The sequence below is a fragment of the Camellia sinensis genome, chromosome 5, assembly GCF_055761805.1.
Source record: "Camellia sinensis isolate YWXY chromosome 5, ASM5576180v1, whole genome shotgun sequence".
Taxonomy (NCBI): Eukaryota; Viridiplantae; Streptophyta; class Magnoliopsida; order Ericales; family Theaceae; genus Camellia; species Camellia sinensis.
In genome coordinates this window covers 18,597,631-18,616,051 of record NC_138965.1, presented here as the reverse complement: position 1 = coordinate 18,616,051, position 18,421 = coordinate 18,597,631, and the positions used below count along the sequence as shown (strand labels likewise).

At 31.1% G+C, this 18,421-nt stretch overlaps 1 protein-coding gene across 33 annotated transcripts; it reads left to right on the top strand.

The window, feature by feature from the left end:
- Positions 1 to 5,246: 5,246 nt before the first annotated feature.
- LOC114305541 (14-3-3-like protein GF14 iota) lies at positions 5,247 to 16,033 on the top strand. 33 transcript variants are annotated; one of them, XM_082868306.1, is made up of 12 exons: positions 5,251 to 5,592; positions 5,745 to 5,819; positions 5,909 to 6,012; positions 6,927 to 6,980; positions 12,261 to 12,348; positions 12,488 to 12,597; positions 12,703 to 12,786; positions 12,954 to 13,035; positions 13,171 to 13,232; positions 13,373 to 13,474; positions 15,222 to 15,297; positions 15,791 to 16,033. In XM_082868306.1, exons 4-8 carry the CDS (start codon positions 6,946 to 6,948, stop codon positions 12,994 to 12,996), a joined length of 360 nt encoding a protein of 119 aa, XP_082724432.1. In that variant the 5' UTR covers positions 5,251 to 5,592; positions 5,745 to 5,819; positions 5,909 to 6,012; positions 6,927 to 6,945; the 3' UTR covers positions 12,997 to 13,035; positions 13,171 to 13,232; positions 13,373 to 13,474; positions 15,222 to 15,297; positions 15,791 to 16,033. The 33 variants fall into 33 exon arrangements, 13 of the variants coding, with proteins under 13 accessions (XP_082724437.1, XP_082724438.1, XP_082724439.1 ...); XM_082868305.1 differs by having other exon boundaries at positions 6,900 to 6,980; XM_082868308.1 differs by having other exon boundaries at positions 5,745 to 5,830; positions 6,900 to 6,980.
- The last annotated feature ends 2,388 nt before the right edge of the window (positions 16,034 to 18,421 follow it).

Here is an 18,421-nt window from a genome sequence, read left to right as displayed (position 1 = left end):
TTCTTCCAAGCTCCAGTCTGTCCGATCGTCCTGCGAGCACAACGGCGGTGAGCTACCCGGCGGTGTGTTGCTAGAAAATCCCTCCGACGGTCAAGTTAGAACACACTCAGGGACAGATAGAGAGAGAGAAGGGAGTTGAGGATAAATATTTCTCTTACCAAATGTTCGTCCCTCCCAGCATGGGGGGCGCAGACATGCTTATATACCTTCTGCGCCCCAAATCTACTCCCATTAGTCTCTCGACAAGCGGTGCTGCTCTCTTATCTGTCAGCACAAATCTAGCAATCACCACCTAACCAAACTGTTAGGATAACTCGGCGGAGCTCGGTAGTATGGCGGAACCTCCTCGGTTTCTCCTGACCGCATTACGCGGCATACCTGAGTGATTCATTCACCGAGCTCCTATTCAACCGAGCTCGGCCGCATTCCGACAAGCCGAGCTCAAGGCAGGTCGGTCCGGTTGGCCATCGGCCTTTCTGCCGAGCTAACCCATGAATCGTGGAAACCATAGATGCAGGCGGACAGCTTCGGCCGAACTCCTAGTAGACCGGTTTCTACACCAAGAAGCCAAGTAGCTCAGTCCACCATGCCCCTTGCCTTAACAGAGCAAAACCTTTCCTGACAGGCCCATGCTGTCACGGCCCAAATCTGCCCGGTCATTACCACGGCCTAATCCGGCTCATAAATTCCCCTCTCATATATATATATATATATATACACGATGTACCCTATCAAGGATCTATACTAAACGATTTGAACTATTCAACTTGTTGAGTCCTCCACGTAGACCATCTCTGCAAAAAATCAGATTGAATGGACAATCGTAACTAAGTGATCGAATTAGATTTATTTTTTTTTAAAAAATAAATGATTTATTTTCAAAGTGATTAGATTTTTTTTTTTTTTTTTTAAAAAAAAAACAAGATAGTTTGCCACCTATTTTTTTTAAAAACACAGAGTTGATCTAATCACATAGTTATAGTTGTTTGATTAATTTGATGTTTTACAATAATGGTTTACTCATAAAACTTTACAAATTAAACGAATTAGATCATTGAATGAGAGTTCGAGATGAAACCCACAAACTAAGGTTGAGCAACGGACCGCTAGACTCGCCAGACCTGACCCGACCCGACCACTTTTGGGTGGATGAGTGACACATGGCTGGTGAGTAAAGGCGCAGATATTTTGTTTTCGTGGGTTCGGGTTGGGTTGCGGTTGATTTGCCATTACACTCACTTAACCTGACCCGCCCGTTACACTATCAATTTTTTTTTCTTTATTTTTATATTTTTTACGCCTTGACTGCTCAGCCTTCGCCCCTCAACCCCCTTTTTCTGATCTCAAACTCAAACCTACCCATTCTTCTTTGACAGACACATACGTACTCTCTCTCTCTCTCTCTCTCTCTCTCTCTCTCTCTCTCCCTAAAACCCTACCCATCTACCAACAACGATCTATACAATCTACGGCGAGCGTCGAACAATCTACACGAGTGACAATCAACACGAAGAAGCTCCCGATAGCGACGATCTACAACGAGCGATGACCAAAAGGCGATCAGCAATCTAGTTGGTGAGATATTCTCTACGAGGCTGCTGTTGCTGAAAAAAAAGAAACTCCCAAGACCTCTAGTGAGCAACACAAGTACCAAGCCAAGGTGGGTTTGTCTTAATTCCTCATATTTTAGGTGTTTTTATTTATTTTACTATGTGTGTTACATAAGGTCTCATGAAGTAGTTCAACAACTTTATCTTTGTCTTTATAGTCAACATTCACTAGATTTTTCTTATGGGCTGTGAAGTAGCTTTGTATAATCACTTGTATTCATGGTAATTTAAATGTGGTTGTTCTGCTTTATATGTTATGTATTTTGAATTTAGACTAGACTTTGATTCACTTTTCTATTTTTGCTCATTTGAAATATGTGTTTGCTTTTTCTTCAACCCAAGCCTGTTTTGGTGTTTTACAACATAGTTAATCAAGATTAGTAGAAATAGTTTATGAGTTTAATCCCTTGTTGGTCAATATTTATTCAGACGAAGCCATCTTTATTGTTGATTGTTAACAATCTCTTACAATGTGGGAAATAATACAATATATTGTATGTTTAGCATGGATGTTTAGGAAATGGGTATTTTATTATCAATATGTCGATAATATTGAAGTGTTTTGTGCAAATATATTTGTTGACTTGATTCTGTTATTTTGTGGCAGTAAGGAAAAACAGAGCATATTTTGAATGATTTCATTATTCTATTTTAAACAGGGCATATTTAGGGTTTGGGTTTTGATTCTGTTATCTTGTTTGAAATTATAGGGAAAAACAAAGCATGGATTTCAAAGGCATATTTTGAATGATTTTTTATTGGTTTTTGGCAGTTTATTTGATAATTCTTTAGTCGTGGATCCTCCAAGCAAATAAACAATTTTTGTGAATCCTAATGTTGAGCCCGAATCATCTTCTATTGACCCCTCTACCCAACCTAATGCTCCCCCTCCTAGACCACCCCTGGCCAAAAGTAGTAGTAGTAGGAGAACACTATCAAAGGCTTGGGATCATTTTGAAATGATTAAGGGTATTGATGGGAAAGATAGAGCTATGTGCAAGTATTGTAAGAAAGAATATATGGCAGACTTTAAGAGTTATGGAATAAATAATTTATTAACTCATTGAAAAATTGTACAAAGTATCCATACAGGGATACTAGGGGCAACAAACGTTAGGATTTAAACCTAGAGAAGTTGGTGGAGAGGATGCTATTGATGATGTGGCTACATCATTTTCTATAGAAATTGCTAGGAGGTATCTTGCCGAGATGATAGTAACTGATGAATTGCCCTTTAAATTTGTGGAAGGGGTTGATTTTAAGAGGTTTTATAATATTATGCAACCCAAGTTCAAGATCCCATCTCGACATACCGTTGCTAGGGACATTGTAGACATATACACTAATGAAAGGGAGAGGTTGAAAAAAATTGGGAAGGGGCGTAGAATTTGCTTTACCACAGACAGATGGACTTCCATACAAAATTTGTGTTATATGTGTCTAATAGAACATTTCATTGATGATGATTGGAAGTTACAAAAGAGGATCATAAATTTTTTTCAAGTTGAAGACGTCAAAGGAGAAACTTTTGGTAAAAAAATTGAATCATTCTTAAAAGAGTGGGACATTGATGGCCTTTTTACGTTAACTGTTGATAATATGAGTTCCAATAATCTAACCATTAGATTCTTGAAACGAACAACAAAACTGTGAAAGGGAACTGTCTTGGGCCATGACTTTTTACATATTCGTTGTTGTGCACATATTCTAAATCTCATTGTTAGTGATGGATTGAAGGATCATGAGTCTTGTATAGCGAATGTGAGACATGCAGTGAGATATGTGAGGTCTTTTACGAACCACATTGACACTTTTAAAAAGTATGTGGAAAGTTTGAAAATTGAGAGTAAGAGTCTCTTGTGCCTAGATGTGCCAACACGGTGGAATTCCACATATCTTATGTTAGAGGCGGAGGAAAAATTTGAGAGTATTTTTCAAAGAATGGGTGAAGAGAACTACAATTATAAGCACTATTTTTTGGATAATGAAGGGGGTGAGAAGAGAGAGATGCTTACAGCCAATGATTGGGATAATTGAATGGTGTTTTTGAAATCTCTTAAAATATTCTACCATGCAACAAATATATTTTCTGGGTCTTTATTTGTTACTTCAAATACATTATACACAGAAATTTTGTCATTGAAAACGTGATTGGATAATTAATCAAAGACAATGATCCTATTTTGTCTTCAATGGTAAAGAAAATGAAAAAGAAGTTTGACAAGTATTGGGGAAATAGGGATAAAATCAATCTCATTTTATATGTTGAGGTTGTAGTTGATCCTCGAAGAAAAATGACATATTTGCAATTTTGTTTTTCAACAATTTTTGGTGGAGATGTGGTAAAAGTGAAAGAAATGTTAGACAAGGTGAAAAATTATTTGAGTCAGTTGTATGATTATTATGCCACGCTTGATTAAACAAATGTGCATACCTCCAATGTAAATGAAACAGTAGATATAGTGATAAATGAAAATGATCCACACTCTATTGTGAACTCTCAATTTAACTCATTTTTTGAGGGGCAATTTTGTAATAGTGAGAATACGTCAGAGTTGGACAAGTATTTGGGTGATATTGACAAATGTGGGAAGAATGCTCAATTTGATATCTTGGAGTGGCGGAATGTTAATGTAACAAAGTATAGAGTATTATCACTTATAGCATGAGATATGTTGACAATGTCCGTTTCCACTGTTGCTTCTGAGTCGACTTTTAGTATAGGAGGTCGTAATACTTGATCCATTTTGTAGTTCACTTGCTCCCAAGATGGTAGAGGCTCTTGTTTGTACACAAATTTGGCTTCGAAGTAATATTCCAATATGCCTTCGACAAACAATGGATGATGTTAAAGAATTTGAACAACAATATGATTTGGGTAATATATACAATGATTTATTTTGTTTTAAATTTCATTTATTTTGTATTACTCAAAATTCACTATCTTCACTTCACACGTTTTTGTTGTCTTACGTTTTATGTGTAGTTGTTTCGGAATCAAGTTCATGTTCATGCCTAAATCTAGAGAGTAGTTTTATTGAAATTTAATATCATTGGCAAAATATTTCCCTTTTGTTAAATGTTGTTGATGTTTACTTGTTTTAAGTTTAAGACTTTTTAGTGTTTTCCTTATTAAATAATTTCATTTTTTTGTTATACAAGTTAGATGGCTCATAATTTGGCTCAAGGAAATGAATGGCTTTATTGCTTCTTTTTTAATTATATTTTTAAGTTATTTTCAAAATATGACTATTGGTTGAAATTTTCTTTGGATAACTGTAATACTTTATTTTGAATGATTGTATTAAGACGTTTTAAATTTTTTGGATGACTATAGTATTTTATTTTGGATGATTGTAATATTTTATTTTGGATGGTTGTATGTTGAAAATTGGACCACTGCACTAATTGTTTGAGGTCATGGGTTGGTTTTATTTGATAATCTTTTGACAATCTTTTGACAGTTTATATATGAATTGCACACAGGTGGTTGTTGAGAAAGGAAGTGCATATATATATATATATATATAATATGGCGAAACTGTTTTTAAAAAATGTCCTACGTGTCATATAAATTTCAAAATGTCTCTCTCTTATATTTTTGTTTAAGGGCTAAGATCACTTTAACTATTAATGGAATGGCTGAGATCATTTGCCAAGAATTTGATTCCCACCCATTCCTCTCCTCTCTCTCTTTTACTTTACCTTTCTTTTCCCTTTTTCCTCTCATCTGCCAGGACTTTCAAAAATACCCAACAACTATGCTCAATCTATATTTTCAAAGGAGACGCGATGAGCAACCAAATTGGAGAATCTAAAATGGTAGCTTTTTGGACTAATTGGAGCAGAGTCATCACAGTCAACTACGTTCATTGAGGAAGAAATTGAGTTCTCAATCGGCTTCTCAGTAGCAAAAAAAACTTTGGTTTCTCTGGTTTCTTCCAAAACCTCAGATTTCTTCGATTGCCCAGGGTTCACATATGTATGTATGTATGTATGTATAGATCTATGTTTTTGTTTAATTGATAGGTATTTTTCACTTATCTCAGGGTTCATGTATGTATGTATATATAGATCTGTGTTTTTGTTTTTGTTGGTTGATTGTTTAATTGATAGGAAGGATCTATTTTACAGATTTGTGGTTGCTTTATCAATGCTTGGTGTTGATCAGAGTGGACAATTCGGGTTGCCAAAGCCAATCAGGATTTGGTAACTCATCAGTTAAGTAATTTTTGGGTTAGGTTTTAATTTGATTTTTTTTCTTTCTAATTTTTGTTGGTTGATTGTTTAATTGATAGGAAGGATCTATTTTACAGATTTGTGGTTGCTTTATCAATGCTTGGTGTTGATCAGAGTGGACAATTCGGGTTGCCAAAGCCAATCAGGATTTGGTAACTCATCAGTTAAGTAATTTTTGGGTTAGGTTTTAATTTGATTTTTTTTCTTTCTAATTTTGACAATATATTTTTTGACTTTTTATGAAAAGATGTACAAAAAAATAATAAAAAAATGCGACCCAAATAAATACACTTATTTAGCTTATGCCAAATAATGCTTAGATTTTATAGAGCAATAATCATTTATTTTTACAATTTTATTTTATCATATGATGATGTTTCAATTTAATTGTTAGAATAATATTAGAGATTATACAAATATTGTGTTAACAAATAAAATAATAAATATAATTTAATATATACAAAAACATGATATAATATTTTTGGGTTAGGTTTTAATTTGATTTTTTTTCTTTCTAATTTTGACAATATATTTTTTGACTTTTTATGAAAAGATGTACAAAAAAATAATAAAATAATGTGACCCAAATAAATACACTTATTTAGCTTATGCCAAATAATGCTTAGATTTAATAGAGCAATAATCATTTATTTTTACAATTTTATTTTATCATATGATGTTTCAATTTAATTGTTAGAATAATATTAGAGATGAAGGCTTGGCTGTTTAATACTTTTGTTATAATTTAATATATACAAAAACATGATATAATATTATTAGATTTTATAACAAAAGTATTAAACAGCCACTCAGCCAGCGACAATCAAGGGGTTCCAATATATAAAAAAATGTTTGAGAGTTCTAAATCAAGAGCTCTAATGGGTGTGCTCCACTCATTGATGTAATGTTTTGATTTTTTTTATAAATAATGTTTGGGAGCTTTAATTTGAAAGCTCTAATGTAACTCTAATAATGTGAAGAATGTCATGTGAAGAGGGAGCCCACACTCCTCTCTCTATCTCTCTTTACTCTCCCTCTCTTCCATTTTAGGGTTCTTTGTAAGGATCTATTTTACAGATTTGTGGTTGCTTTATCAATGCTTGGTGTTGAGTTGAAAAGTTCAATAAATTTGTAAGTATTGATTGATTGATTGCATTTCTGATATTCTAATTGAGTCCCGAATTATTGTCTTTTACTAATAACTTTGATTGGGTCTCTAACATTGTCTTCAGAGTTCCAAGGATGCTTTTTGTAAGAGGTTAATGTTTGAGTCATCTTAAAGTTTTGTTACTGGTTGGAGCACAACCCATTATTTTGCTCTTTCTATTTTTGTTTTTGCTTTTTTTTTTTTTTTTTGTTTCAATCTGAAAACTTCAAACTTTGCGCTAATTTTTCTTGAGGTTGGTCACTGTTCATGGTTTAAATTTAAGCTTTTATTTGAAATAATATTCATGTCAATATGTGTATACTCACTCAACTCTCTATTATTATGATATCGAGATTTCCTCGATTTTTGTCTTTTCTGAATTAGTTAAAATTTTCTGATTACGATTCGTATTTCCTTTCTATAATTTGGTGAATTCCACTACTAATTCATTGCTTAGTTGATAATTTGATTCAATCATCTACCTAATTCCATGCATGTGATACAAATTTGTGTTTTCATATGGTTATTAATGTATGTAAATTTGCTTTATCTCTCTGTTTGTTTCTTTGATGGTTTACTTACATGATTATGAAAGGTAATTCCTTTAAAAAAAAATGCTTCTAAAAGTAAGGCAGTAGCAAACAGACTTAACCAACTATATATGCTTCCCTTAATTTTGTCCTTAAGTATGAGTATTGGAATTGTCTGACCGACTATATATATATGCTAATCGGCGACATCGCGGCAACAAATCGGTGAGGTTCTCCAAAATCTTTTGGCCGTTCACATACCAGCCCTTTGTTTTCAATGAAACCAACCTTGAGTCAGTTTTTCTCTCTCATTATGGGTGATTAGCAGCCAGATTAGTAAGGTTTTTTTTGTGTGTATATATATTGATTATAGTTTTTTTTTTGTTTTTTTTCTTTGAAGCCACAGAGATCATCAATTGATCATTAGTGGAGAATCAAACTATGAGTATTGTTTTTCTTTAATTTTGGGTAAACTTTTATGAGTTTTGTTGATTTTTCTTATACAGATAATATATACACACAAAACCATTCTATATTGTATTGATTTTTCTTTAGTAGGAATTTGTGCAACTATTGTATTGAGTTACTCTATTGAATGGTTGTTGTGCCATTAACCATTCTATTGAGTTACCCATTAACCATTCTATATTCCTTGCTTATTAAGTGTTTGATAAAATATTTCAATGGAATTTACACACAACAAATCCAGTTGATGGTATCCTCTCTCATATTTTTGTTTTCGGTTTGATTTTGTGGAGAAATGTGAATCATCCCAATAATTTTTTTTTTCAAGTGAGAAGAGCTTCACATTTCTTGACAGAGTCTCTGTATATATAAAGCAGCAAAAGCTGTGAACCAAGCTAGACAAAAAAAAACCACTCTCTCTCTCTCTGCCAAGAGTTGGTTGGTTGGTTCAACTTTTAGAGAGAGAAAACCATCAATACTCTGTGTGTGTGTGTGTGTGTGAGTGAGTGAGTGAAAGGTCTAGACCTTTTGGGACCTTTTGCGGCTCCAAATCAGGAAATTCAATCCGAAAACTTCAAACTTTGCGCTAATTTTTCTTGAGGTTGGTCACTGTTCATGGTTTAAATTTAAGCTTTTATTTGAAATAATATTCATGTCAGTATGTGTATACTCACTCAACTCTCTATTGTTATGATATCGAGATTTCCTCGATTTTTGTCTTTTCTGAATTAGTTAAAATTTTCTGATTACGATTTGTATTTCCTTTCTATAATTTGGTGAATTCCGCTACTAATTCATTGCTTAGTTGATAACAGTGCATTTCATTGCTTAGTTGATAATTTGATTCAATCATCTACCTAATTCCATGCATGTGATACAAATTTGTGTTTTCATATGGTTATTAATGTATGTAAATTTGCCTTATCTCTCTGTTAGTTTCTTTGATGGTTTACTTACATGATTATGAAAGGTAATTCCTTTTAAAAAAATGCTTCTAAAAGTAAGGCAGTAGCAAATAGACTTAACCAACTATAAAAAGGATATATATATATATATATGCTTCCCTTAATTTTGTCCTTAAGTATGAGTATTGGAATTATCTGACAGACTATAAGATTCAAAGATAGGATCTATTGTATGTTCTATTATGACCATTAACTCATTTAAAAGTCCTATGGGTTTGCCACCTTAACCATGATTAATAGTAAGTAATTTTTTAACCTTGGCTTTAAGGTGTGCTTGATTAGCTCATAAAAAGTTGTTATGGCTTTGTTTGCTACAATGGTTGATTAGGTAATTGGTCTGCTTTCTATTGATGGATTTGTCAATAATTTGTTGTTTATCTATTGTTTAACTTGGCTTTATTTTACATGTGAAAATTAAGTATCTTAAATTTTTACTAGCTAAGCTTCATTTTATATGTTGGCTATCTTTTGGATTATTAGCTACATGCAGTTTATGTTTTTTGTTCAGAGACGATAGAGAAGCAAGAACAAAGAAGAGTGAGTACTTGATTTTTTTATGCTAATAATTTGGGTCTTCTATTTTAATTTTTGAATTTCATACTATTTTGATAATAATTATTGTGATAATTTTACTGTGATTTTAAAAATTAGCATTGTTTAGAATGCCTTTATGTTTGATTTTATTGTTTTTCAAAAACAAGATGTTTTAGTTTGTTTTGATTAGACTTGAAAAATTCAAGTTAGACAATTAATGGAAGTGTTGTGTGGGTCTATTAGTGAATGTTTCAAGAAATGGAGAGCAATGACACAACGACCCATTTAACAAGTGAGCCTTTTTTTTTCCCACAATTTTAGAAGTTTATTTATTGAGTTTCTTTTTATTGGAATTTTTCTTCTTGATAGGTGATTTTGGGGGTGGAAGAGAAATTTAGATTATATTGATTCAATAGAATAACTTTGCCTCTTACTTTTTACACACCCTATAACTCTACCAGTGCTTATAATCAATTAAAATTTTAATTTTAAAACTTAGACACTGTAGGCACAATTGTATATTCATTTTAAAATAGATGTGACAAAAAAATGTGGTTATAATAAATTAAATTTTTGATTGGATGGGTTAGAGTCAATTTTTTTCTTCTTCTTCCCTTTACTCCTGTGACTCTTAACTCAATATATTTTTGTTTCATTGGGTGAAAACCGTCTGTTATTTTTTACAAGAGCTGAGCCTATTCTTTCCTTTCTTTCTTTCTTTTTTTTTCTTTTTTTTTTCCTCTCATTTTTATTTTACTTTCAGAGTGAGAATTGTAAGTTTTGATAAAAAATAAATAAAACAAATTATGCTTTCAGCTTTGCCAGTTAAACAATGCTGAGATTGGCTCAATAAGGTCTAGAAAGAATTTGTTTAAAAAAAAACAGCAAAGAGGTCTAAAGTAACAAAAGTCAGTTTTAAGCCAATTGGCCGTTTTGATTTTTCTATAAATATTTGGTTTTAGAACTACATTAATTCAGTAGACTCTCTATGTTATTAGTTAGTCATCTTGGAGTAATAAGTGATGGCATAAAGTTTATGCTTGAAGCAGTTTAAACCTGCTTTATACTTTTGGATGAACAGTAAAGAGGCCATTTTGTAAATCTTTCTCTAGTTCTGTTTCAGTCTCTCTCTCCCTTTCTTCTACCCACTCCCCTTCTTGGTTTTGATTTGAGCGCACTGTTTGATCAAATGCAAGGTAGATCGATTGACGCAACCAACGAGAAAGAGATCGGTATCGTCTTCAAATTTTTCCTCCCTTTTCTAGGCATATCTAGGGTTTCTCAGTTCAATTTTTTTTTTTTTTTTTTTTGTTGATTTTTCTTTTTTGGCTTTTTTTGTTTGTTTTATGTCTCTTTATATGCATTCACTATGTGATTTGTAAAATGGGTCTCCAAAATGCCTCAAAATTTTTATTTGGGTTTTCGTTGGGTGTCTAAATTTTTATGTGATTTGTTTCTCATTTGAGTTTGATTGTGTTTCTCATTTATATTATGTGATTTGTTTCTCATTTAGGTAAGACTTCGAACTCGCTGTACAATATTTTTTCCCGATCGTTGTTGATTATGTTGTGGTTTTCCCTTTCTCTACTCTTGCCGGTAAAATTCATTCACTCTTCGTTGTTTGCCTTTTCACTTTCTTTGCTCTTGCCTATAATTTTGATTTGTTGTTTAAATTCTGAATCCTGAAGGAGTTATTTGGATTTGTTGTTTTGTTGTTTGATAGTAAATTTTGGTTTTGTAGTTTAGGTGTCTAATTTTTGTGAGGGTACTTTCATTATCCCATCTATGATTTTTGTGGGTACTCGCAATTTCTTAGCATCAAATTTGTTTGATCCGTATTGAGCATCAAACTATGAAAATTAACTCTGTAGATCTTCCTTGGTTTTGCTTCTGCTACTGTGAAAACATTTACTAATTATTAGAGCCTGCAATTATTACATAAAACATTATTTGGCTTGCATAGGCAAATACAATGTTCACATGTTCTTAGAGTCATGCCATCATAACTGCATCTTTTTCACTCAAGTTTAAGCTTTGAGTAACTCACTTAGAGATCAATTAAGTTGAAAAACTAATGATATATATTAAAAATTGAAACAGATAGTTCAGGGAAAGCTACTATTGCATATAAAGTTGGTTTTGTAATAATTGTTTACATTGGTTGTTGATATATATTGTCTTGACATCCTATACTAAACTAACCTCCATCAAACACATTGAAAATAGTAGGTATGGGTTTAATGATTAGAAAATTGGTTTGTCTACTTGCAGTGTAGTATGCTTACTTGCAGTGTAGTATGCTTAATACATATATGGTTGTGGTGATAGTATATGAACACCACTAATCATATTGATTTGTCTACATTCATCATATTGGTTTCCAATTTTGTGTAGAACACCATTAATTGTTAGTCTTTGTTACTTTTTAATATGGAAACTAGCTTAGAATCTTATTCTCTGCTTCTTTTCTTTTTTTCATTACCAAGATGAATTCAATTTGTTGTCAAATTATAGTTGGTTTTGTAATAATTGTTTATGTTGGTTGTTGATTTAGATTTTTTTTTTTTCTTATTAGTTGGTGTGCTTCTTTTATTTTTGTTTTTTTGAAGTACATTAGTTAGTGGTGTTTGGTTTTATCAGTTGATACTTCTAATACTAATACAATTTGGTTTGGGGCCTACCTTGAATGTGACTTTTTATTTTTCTCAAATTTTTCTTTCCTTTCCAAATTGGAAGTAAGTTTATCTTCTCTGTGTTCTGATTAATTCAGGAAAGGTGACTACTATCGGTATCTTGCTGAGTTTAAGACTGACCAGGAAAGAAAAGAGGTTGTTGAACAATCACTGAAGGGTTATGAGGCATGTTGATTAATTGTCTTGACATCCTATACTAGAGATATGCATAGTGAATTGCTGCATATTGACATAGTTTTGTTTTTAACCTTCACTTGATGTGTCTTCTTGATGCTGTTTTTTCTTTTTCTTTTTCTTTTTTAAGGCTGTTTCTACTATTGCAAATATAGATCTCCCTGTAACACACCCAATTCGTCTTGGCCTTGCTCTCAACTTCTCTGTCTTCTATTATGAGATTATGAATTCCCTTGAGAGGTTATTCTTAATTCCTACTTATCTGGTGCCATTTCTTTGGAAAGAAGTTTATCTGTGTCATTTCTTTGGAAGTAAGTTTATATTCTCTGTTTCTCATTAATTCAGGAAAGGTGACTACTACTGGTATCTTGCTGAGTTTAAGACTGACCAGGAAAGAAAAGAGATTATTCTTATGAGATTATCTTGTTGGTATCCAACTTCTCTGTCTTCTATTATGAGATTATGAATTCTCTTGAGAGGTTATTCTTAATTCCTACGTATCTGGTGTCATAACAAACAATTGGCAATTTTTAAGGAGTTGATTTTGGATAATGGAGCTTGGTTGCTTATATTTTCTATTCTTCCTTTTGTTTCAGGTACATATGCCTTGGCTTGAAGGAGTGTTTGATTAGCTCATAAAAAGTTGTTGTGACTTTCTTTGCCGCAATGGTTGATTAGGTAATTGGTCTGCCTTCCATTGATGGATTTGTCAATAATTTGTTACTTATCTATTGTTCAACTTGGCTTCATTTTACATGTTTGTGAAAATTAAGAATCTTAAATTTTTATTAGATAGGCTTCATTTACATGTAGCTATCTTCTGGATTATTAGCTAGGTTCAGAACTACGAAGAGCGAGTACTTGATTTTTTTATGGTGATAACTTGGGCCTTCTATTTTAATTTTTGAATTTCATACAATTTTGATGATAATCATTGTGATAATTTTTATTATAATTTTGAAAATTAGCATGGTTTAGAATGCCTTTATGTTTGATTTTGTTTTGTTTTGATTAGACTCGAAAAATTCAGGTTATACAATGAATGGAAGTGTTATGTGGGTCTATTAGTGAATTTTTCAAGAAATAGAGAGCAATGGCACAACGGCCCATTAAACAAGTGAGCCTTTTTTTTTTTTCACAATTTTATATCTTTGTTTGGGGAACTAGAAATGTATTTATGGAGTTTCTTTTTATTGTAATTTTTCTTCTTGATATAGGTGATTTTGGGGGTGGAAAAAAAATTTAGATCAGGTTGATTTAATAGAATAACTTTGCCTACTACTTATTCCACACCCTATAACTTTACCCGTGCTTATAATCAATTAAAATTTTCATTTTAAAATTTAAACACTGTAGGCACAATTGTATATTCATTTTAAAATAGATGTGACAAACAAATATGATTATAATAAATTAAAATTTTTATTGGATGGGTTAGAGTCAATTTTTTTTTCTTCTTCCCTTTACCCCTGTGACTCTTTAACTCAATATATTTTAGTTTTATTGGGTGAAAATCATCTGTTATTTTGTACAAGAGTTGCGCCTGTTCTTTCCTTTTCTTTTTTTTTTTCTTTTTTCTTTCTTCTTCTTCTTCTTCTCCTCCTCATTTTTTATTTTATTTTCAGAGTGAGGATTGTAAGTTGTGATAAATAAATAAAAAAAGGGTAAATTACAAACACATCCCTTGAGATTTACTTAAATTACAAATTACCCCCTGTGGTTTTAGAAATTACATTATGTCTTCTAAGGTTTCTAATTTCATAATAAATATGTCCTTTTATTAATAAATCATCAAGTTAATTAACAATTTTTAATAATGTTAAAATTTTATTTCAATTAATAATTCAGATAATTTGATTATTGTATAGGTGAACAGTTAGAAATTTCACTTTTTTAATTATTTTTGTTAAATAAAAAATTCTGACAGGTTGTAATTTTCCAAACCACATGGAACAATTCGTATTTTAAGCAAACCTCAGGGGTGTATTTGTAATTTATCCAAAAAAATTATACTTTCAGCTTTGTCAGTTTTTTTTTAAGACTCTATAAACAATGCTGAGATTGGTTCAATGAGGTCTATAAAGAATTTGTAAAAGAAAAACAGTAAAGAGGTCTAGATTAATAAAAGCCAGTTTTAAGCCAATTGGTTGTTTCTTTTTTTCTTCAAATATTTGGGTTTGGAACTAAATTAATTTAGTAGACTATCTATGTTATTAGTTAGTCATCCTAGAGTAATGAGTGATGACATAAACTTACTTTATGCTTGAAGTAGTTTAAGCATACTTTATACTTTTAATTGGATGATTATGCATAATGGTAACTCATAAGTGAAGAAGAAGGTGGTTTCACTTTCAACCCTTAATGTTGGTGAAGTGCTCTCTTAAATGTTGTGGGCAAATTCTTGGTGATTGATTTGGAGTATACAACATATTATCAATCACTTAGAAAGTGAAAAGTATGTAATCCCTTTTTATTTTTCCTTTTTTTTTTAGTAGACAGGTCAATTGATTGGTTTGAGGCAAATGTGGTGTTGGGTATGAGATGAGGAAAAGTTGTGAATTTCATGTAATAATTTTTTGAAATGGTTTAGATTTTAGAAACTTGTCTTCATGTAATGATTTTTTTTTTTTTTAAATGGGTTAGATTTAAATGTGTTTCTGAATGGTTTTGATTCCAAAAATATTAAAATGATAAATAAACTAGCACAAGTATTTGGTTGTAATCTCTGTTTAAAAAAATAATACAATTAATTTTATTTAATTAACCTTGGGTTTAATTTTAGTTAGATTTGCCCATTAACATTAATTTCAAGTTTGATTCTTTTTTTGTTGCCTACTAATTGTTATACATAATGCTTCAACTAGAAAATGAGTTATGCATTATCACAAGGATGGAAACTCAAAGGAGCATGATCATCCAAAAATGGATACTTCGCACAAGGTAAGCTTTAATTGTTTAAAATTTTAATTTTGTTTGGTTTTACAACCTTCAAAAATTCTTCTTCCTTATAACAAGACTCTCTTAGTCTTAATAAAAAAAATTATTCGCTCCCCTTACAAAATTTGAGTTTAATTCTATTTGGAGGTTTGTATGATTTATCGGCATTCTCAATTGATCCTTCTATACTATTATTTGCTTTTCTATTCATTTGTTTACTTTAGTAATGCGTACAATTGTCTATTCTCATTTGTTTACTTTAGTAATGCATACATAATTCAATTGACCATAATAGTTATGTTCAATTCTTCTTAATTTATAGCTATTGATTTTCCTATTTCTCATATGTATTTTGATGCGATTTTTCATGTTACAGTTTCTTTTGATGCAATTATTCTTCATTGCAATTTCTTCGGATTTCTCATATGCATTTTGATGTAATTTTTCATAGCTATTGGTTTTTTGAAGCGAATTTAAGCGAGTGATTTTGTTGCAGGTCATTGATCCATATTGGAAACATTGGGTTACGTTGCTTCTACCAGTGTGTTATTGGTTGGCTCTCTCATGTTAAATTATTTATTTATTTATTTTTGGGTTAGCTAGGATGATTCTTTTGTATCATAATGTTCATTGACCTTTATTTGAAGGAATTTAAACCTGATAAAGCGATAGGGTTACCAGTTGTAATACTAATTCAATAACATTCTTTTATTGAAGGTTATCACATTCTAACTTGCTATAGTGTATAGGTGTGTCATTTTGACGTGGATAAAAATCTAAAATTTGCTATTTAGACTTTTAAGTTTAGCAAATATTTTTAGATTCTTTGCATATGCTACATTTAAATACATAATTCATTTTTTGGACTTTAATTTTGAAATTTGCTATTTGAAATTTATAAATGCTTTCGCTAATTCAATGTGCAGAAACAATTTCAATTTCTTATATGTGAAGTTTTAAGTCGGAGTAACATTACCATTTTGAATTGATTTATTATCATTGAGTTTCGTAGCACGTGACACCAAAAAAATTGTTGGTAGTGCCTTCAGGCACGGGTCATCCCTAGTATATATATATATTTAGAAAGTGCACATGTTAAATTATGTTGAAATTTTATAAAATTTTAAACCGCAAAATCGATTCGCATTCATCCGCTAATCCGCATCCGCCGGATTGACGGACGGATGCGAATTGATTTTCTCAAATTCACCAATCTAGCGGACGAATGACAAATTGGAGGTTTCGTGGCTGCAACCGACCCGCGACCACCCCTACCACAAACACTAGAAGCACCTCAAATTGCGATGTCCAACTAAATGCCTCATGACTTTTTTTTTTTTTTTTTTTTAATTATGTAGCAATTGATAAGGGTAAATTACACTTTGCCCCCCTAAAGTTTCACCCATTTCCCACTTTGGCCCTTTAAGTTTAATTTTTTTCACTTTGGCCATTTATGTTTGCAATCCTTCTCACTTTGGTCCTTTAAATTTAATTTTTTCCACTTTGGTCCTTCATGTTTGCAATCCATCCCACTTTGGCTCTTTATATTTTCAATCCTTCTCACTTTATTTCTAGACTAGCTTCCATCCAAAAAACTAACAGAACCTACCACATCACGAACACATCAACTCCATGTGTGATGTAAAAAATTCACTAAATATACAAAAAATAAAAAATAGAAAACAAAAAAATTAGAATTTGTTTTAGCCTTTAGTGAATTTTTTTTTCAAATTTATTCATAAACATTATTACATTATAGATGTATCTAGATTAGATGCAACTAAAAAAAAAAACAAATTTAACTAAAAAAAAAAAAAAGTTTACTAAAGACCAAAAAAATGAAAATATACTGACTCAAACACTTGTATTGTCAATTCTGAAATGAAAAATTTACTATCGTTTTTTTCGTCTTTAGTGAATTTTTTTTCTTTTTTTTTAGTTAAATTTGTTTTAATTTTTTTTAGTTGCATCTAATCTAGATGCATCTATAATGTAATAATATTTATGAATAAATTTTAAAAAAAAATCACTAAAGACTAAAAAAATATTCAATTTCAATTTTTTTTGTTTTTTATTTTTTATTTTTTGCATCTTTAGTGATTTTTTACATCACATATGAAGCTAATATGTTAGTGATGTGACAAATTCTGTTACTTTTTTGGATGGACGGTAGTCTAGAAGTAAAGTGGAAAGGATTGCAAATATGAAGAACCAAAGTAGGAAGGATTACAAACACGAAAGGTCAAAGTGAAAAAAATCAAACTTAAAGGGCAAAAGTGGGACGGATTACAAACATAAAGAATCAAAATGGGAAGTATTGTAAACATAAAAGGCCAAAGTGAAAAAAATCAAACTTAAAAAGCTAAAGTGAGAAATGAGTGAAACTTTAAGGAGTAGAGTGTAATTGACCACTGTATGTTGAAAATTTGACCACTGCACTAATTGTTTGAGGTCATGGGTTGGTTTTATTTGATAATATTTTGGCAGTTTATATATGAATTGCACACAGGTGGTGGTTGAAAAAGGAAGTGCATATATTTATTTATTTTTTAAGAAGTATACATGTTAAATTATGTTAAAAATTTATAAAATTTTAAATCGTCAAACCGATTCTCATCTATTCGTCAATCCGCATCCGCCAAATTGAAGGACGGATGTGAATTAATTTTCTTCAATCTATCTATTTAGCGAATGAATGACAAATTAAAAATTCCGTGACTATAACCGATCCACTACCACTTCTACTCCCAAACACTAGAAGCACCTCCAATTGCAATGTCCAACATAAATGCCTCGTGACTTTTTCTTTTTTTTAAAATTATTTTTTATAATTATGTAGCAGTTGATAACAACATCAACCAATAAGCAAACATTACTTTGTTAGTGGACCACATTAATTACTTTTGGTTCAGTGAGTTATTTTGGGAAGGTTTGATTCGTTTAAAAGATGTCATGTTAATTGAGGATAAGATTGCGTTTGGTTTTAATTTTTAATTTTTTATACTTTTTTATTTTTAATAAATATTTTTTAAATTTTAAGTAATTTTTTTATTTTTTTAAATACACATTATTTAGATGTATTTAAATAGTAAAATATTTATAAAAAAAATATTTAAAAAATTAATAA